The 5,035-nt window shown below is 46.8% G+C and overlaps 1 protein-coding gene across 1 annotated transcript in view; it reads right to left on the reverse strand.

Annotated features, from left to right (window-relative positions):
- Positions 1-6: 6 nt before the first annotated feature.
- LOC107104724 (NACHT, LRR and PYD domains-containing protein 3-like) overlaps positions 7-5,035 on the reverse strand; it is a gene marked incomplete at its 3' end in the record, with an annotated part of 8,796 nt that continues 3,767 nt past the window's right edge. Inside the window, exons 3-4 of the mRNA XM_015404801.1 lie at positions 793-1,024; positions 7-650 (exon numbers count right to left, since the gene is read on the reverse strand). Coding sequence (XP_015260287.1) covers positions 7-650; positions 793-1,024 — 876 coding nt within the window. The remainder of the gene's footprint in view (positions 651-792; positions 1,025-5,035) is intronic.

Raw genomic sequence — 5,035 nt, forward strand, 5'->3', positions numbered from 1 at the left:
TATCCAGAGGAGAGCAGAGGGAAGCAGTTTCCCCCTGATGAGGTTTATCAGCAGAACATCCACTGAGGTGGACTCTGTAACATCAGTCAGGATCTCCTTGTTGGTGAAGTCCAGAGGAAGTCGACTCTTATCCAGACCATCCAAGATGATCAGAACCTGGAAGTCTTCAAAGCTGCTGATTTCTTTGGTTTCAGTGAAGAAGTGATGAACAAGTTCCACCAAACTGAACTTTTTCTCTTTCAGCACATTCAGCTCTCTGAAGGTGAATGGAAATATGAACTGGATGTTCTGGTGGGCTTTGCCTTCAGCCCAGTCCAGAGTGAACTTCTGGGTTAAGACTGTTTTCCCAATGCCAGCCACTCCCTGTGTCATCACTGTTCTGATTGGTTCATCTCCTCCTGATGAGTCTCCAAATATGTCTTCTGGTCTGATTGTTGTTTCTGGTCTGTTTGGTTTCCTGGATGCTGCTTCAATCTGTCTGACCTCATGTTCATCATTGACCTCTCCAGTTCCTCCCTCTGTGATGTAGAGCTCTGTGTAGATCTGGTTCAGAAGGGTTGGACTTCCTGCTTTAGCGATTCCCTCAAACACAGACTGGAACCTCTTTTTCAGACCAGATTTAAGTTTGTCTTGACAAAATTTGGGAGATTCTAAATTAACAAAAAAATTTAATCAGAGAGGAGAGAACATGATCATCCCAAGACTATTTGAAAAAAATGTGATTACATTTTTCAGACATCAGTAAATCTGTGATTTATCCATCAGGGTACATATTTGTAATAATCCACTTACTGCTCAAAAGACATTCAACCAGCTTCTCCTGCTTCATAATTTTCAGGAAGTTCACTATGATCTTCATAAGTGCCTCTCTGCTGCTTCTCTTCTCTTCATCCTCATCTTCCAATACCTCCTCTTCATCCCTTTGGCTCTCCAAACATTCTGGATCACCTGGACTCAAAAGCCTCTGGATCTTCTTCAACTCGTTCTTCACAAAAGTGGCAATGTTGTCCTCCAACTGTTGAAACTTAATAATATATGAAAAATACTTCAGACTGGATCATGTAACACAACATCAGAAACCACTGCTCCGCTGACCAGAATGGATTGGAAAGTAGTTTTTCTACATGTACATATGATATTGTTACCACTGAAATATTAATTTCTGTTTACATTACTTTTGAGTGTGTATCTTTAAGGCAGTGTTGCCTGTGTCCAGCAGATGGCTGAGTTTCTGTTTTATTTTTCTATGGACATCCTGTGTTCACATTTGCGCTGTGCCGATGTCATGATTTTATCTAAAGCTCGGACCCACATGCAGTGAAGCCAAACAGTGAGAAACAGAGTTAAAGTTTGAACGGGTTTTATTGAAGAGTATTTTGAGTTCAGTGCAGAGTTCCTCCGAACTGGAACACGAGGGGAAGACAGACTGTTAGATTCAGGCTCAGTGGGAAATTGGAGTTGTTAATCTTGAAGGAGAGGATTTGTTGCCACTCAGGTTTCCAGAGAAGAAGAGACACGTAGACTCCAGTCTGTGGAGGGCGGAACAGGGTTTACCCAGAACTCGGACGGAGTGGAATGATGCAGCCGCTGGTTGCAACTCAGTTTTCCTGTGGTACTTAAACGGGTCGTGGTGAAGATGACTTCCTTACTCAGAGAGTGATCGTGCTTAAAGGTAGCTGGATCCAAACCTCCTGTTTGGAATCTGTCGCTCAGTGTAAGACTCAGCTGATCCCACTTGGGAGAAGGCGGTCCGAAAAGGTCCAGTTTGCAGGAAGGCTTCCTGCTGAAAGGCAAAGAACAAACAAAGTTAAGACTCAGGGAGAAACAAGCGCTCAGTAAAACTCAATGTGATCTCAGCTTAGCTAGAGAACAAAAACTCAAAATGCAAAAACTCAGATTAGACTCAGCATAAACAAGGCTTGCCTAGAGTACCCCAAACTGGCAAACACTCTGGCGTCGAAGTAGTGGCAACCAGCAGNGTAGCTGGATCCAAACCTCCTGTTTGGAATCTGTCGCTCAGTGTAAGACTCAGCTGATCCCACTTGGGAGAAGGCGGTCCGAAAAGGTCCAGTTTGCAGGAAGGCTTCCTGCTGAAAGGCAAAGAACAAACAAAGTTAAGACTCAGGGAGAAACAAGCGCTCAGTAAAACTCAATGTGATCTCAGCTTGGCTAGAGGACAAAAACTCAAAATGCAAAAACTCAGATTAGACTCAGCATAAACAAGGCTTGCCTAGAGTACCCCAAACTGGCAAACACTCTGGCGTCGAAGTAGTGGCAACCAGCAGCTTAAGAGCAGTCCGGTGATGAGGCAACAGCTTGCAGGTGTGTGAGGAGGCGAACCGGAGCCAGGCGCCTCCTGGTGGTGGAAGGGAGAAAAACAAAGGGGGGGAGCGGTGGCTCAGCGGGTGGGCACAGAGGACTCAACGAGACAGGCTTGATCTGGGACACATGGAAGGTGGGATGGATGCGAAGAGTGGACGGAAGGCGGAGACGAACAGTAGATTCCCGATTGGTCCTTTCCACCTCATAAGGACCAATGAATTTAGGGGACATCTTCCTGGACATGGATTTAAGGGGGATGTCACGAGTGCAGAGCCAGACCTTCTGGCCCGGGTGATAGGAAGGGGCAGCTCTCCTCCTACGATTAGTCCACCGTTGATTCTGCTGGGAGGTCCCTCCCAGGGCCGTCCTGGCCCGGTTTCAGAAGGTCCGGCAGCGGCGGATGTGCTGTCGAACGGAGGGAACGGCGATGTCTGCCTCTTCTGAGGGAAACAAGGGTGGCTGGTATCCAAAGGAGATCTCGAAGGGAGATAGACCAGTTGCTGTAGAGACATTAGAATTATGGGCGTATTCCACCCAGCTCAAAAGTTGAATTCAGTTCAAAGGCTCAGATTCTGAAAGAAATCTGGGGTGGTTTCTAGCTCCTGATTCATTCTTTCCACGTGTCCGTTGGATTGAGGGTGGTAACCGGAAGTGAGAGAGACCTTGGCCCCAAGCGCCGAGCAAAATCCCCTCCACACCTGTGAGATGAACTGCGGGCCGTGGTCAGACAGGATGTCCTGAGGAATCCCATGAAGATGGAAGACATGTTTTACAAGAAGCTGTGCCGTCTGCATGGCAGTGGGTAGTTTTCTCAATGGGACGAGATGACAGGCCTTGGAGAAACGATCTATAATAGTGAGGATGGTAGTCATACCTTTGGATGTGGGGAGTCCAGTTACAAAATCGATAGCGATGTGAGACCAGGGTCGCTTGAGGATGGGTAACTGTTGAAGTAGACCAGAAGGTGGTTGGTGAGAGGGCTTGTTACGTGCACGGGTGGGGCAGGCCAAAACGAACTCCTTGACATCCTTCAACAAGGAGGGCCACCAAAAACGACGACTTATTTGGGTACCGGTTCTGCTTATCCCTGGATGAGCAGAGAACTTAGAAGAATGCATCCAGTTAATAACTCGGGCTCATAAGGAGGTAGGTACATACATATGGTTGGGTGGCCCAGTGCCAGGATCTGGTTCAGTTGTTGGGCCTGTTTGATTAAATCCTCAATCTCCCAGGTTACCGCAGCGACGTAGCAGCTAGGAGGCAGGATGGGAGCAGCCGACTCTTCAGATTCGTCCGGGGAAAACTGCCTAGAAAGTGCATCCGGTTTGACATTCCGAGAGCCAGGGCGAAAGAGATTGAGAGGTTGAACCGGGAGAAGAATAAAGACCAATGAGACTGACGGGGGTTGAGTCTTTTAGCAGATTGTATGTAGGAGAGATTTTTGTGGTCAGTCCAAACCTGAACCGGGTGTACAGCTCCCTCAAGCCAGTGTCTCCATTCTTCCAGAGCAAGTTTAATGGCTTGAAGTTCTCGATCACCCACATCATAATTTCTTTTCGCTGGAGTGAGCCTGCGAGAGAAAATGGGTGTAGCTTGTTATTGGTACCGGAAACTTGGGAGAGAACAGCTCCAACTCCAGAATCTGAGGCGTCCACCTCCACCACACACTGTTTGGAGAGATCTGGCTGAGAGAGAGCGGGAGCATTAGCAAAGAGTCTCTTAAGGTGGGAGAAGGCTACTTCAGCCTCAGGGGACCACACAAAGGGAACCTTGGAGGAAGTCAGAGCAGTAAGAGGAAGAGCTGTTTGACTGTAGTTGCGGAGAAACCTTCTGTAGAAGTTGGCGAATCCCAGGAAACGTCGGAGCTGCTTACGGGTCTCTGGGGTTGGCCAATCCAAAACGGCTTTAATCTTTTTTTTCAGTGGGTTATACTTACCAGTCTGGCTTCAAGGATAATTCCAAGGAAGGAAACAGATGGTCTGTGGAATTCACACTTTTCTGCTTTTATGAAAAGCATGTTTTCGAGCAGGCATTGGAGGACCTGGCGGACATGGATCTTGTGCTCAGATAGATTCTTGGAAAATATGAGGATGTCATCAATATAGACAAAAACATTAAAAAAATCTCTCAGAACATCATTGACCAAAGCCTGGAAACAGGCGGGAGCATTAGTTAATCCGAAAGGCATTAACAGGTACTCAAAGTGTCCAATGGGAGTTTTGAAGGCGTTTTCCATTCGTCTCCCTCCCTGATGCAGAGAAGGTGGTAAGTGTTTCTGAGATCCAGCTTAGTGAAAACTGTAGCTTCTTGGACGGGTTCAAAAGCTGATGACAACAAAGGCAAAGTGTATAAAAGGCTGGAACTCAAAAGACACATTAAATGTTTAATTCTTCCTGCCGCTAGGGAGCGGTCATGAGTTCCTATATTTCTTCTTCTTGTGTTGCTGAATATTCCAGAGTGTAAGGATTACTGCAGAGTTATTGTTCTGTTTTCTTTGGGGACTCGTTCCGTTGGCAGCTTGCCAGTTGAGCCAGTGTCGCATCCATGTTTACCTGCGGGTGCCTTATTATCCTCCATACTGCTCGTCCAATGTATTCCAAGTGTCCTGAGTGGGTAGCATCCAGAATTTACTCAAAACGAAGTCATTTAGAATGTTTTTAGAGCATAAACAGTAGTGTATAGGATTTCCTGAAAGCGCGCGCCTGCGAGTTCA

The sequence above is a fragment of the Cyprinodon variegatus genome, unplaced genomic scaffold, assembly GCF_000732505.1.
Source record: "Cyprinodon variegatus isolate N-32 unplaced genomic scaffold, C_variegatus-1.0 Scaffold1860, whole genome shotgun sequence".
Classification (NCBI taxonomy): domain Eukaryota; kingdom Metazoa; phylum Chordata; class Actinopteri; order Cyprinodontiformes; family Cyprinodontidae; genus Cyprinodon; species Cyprinodon variegatus.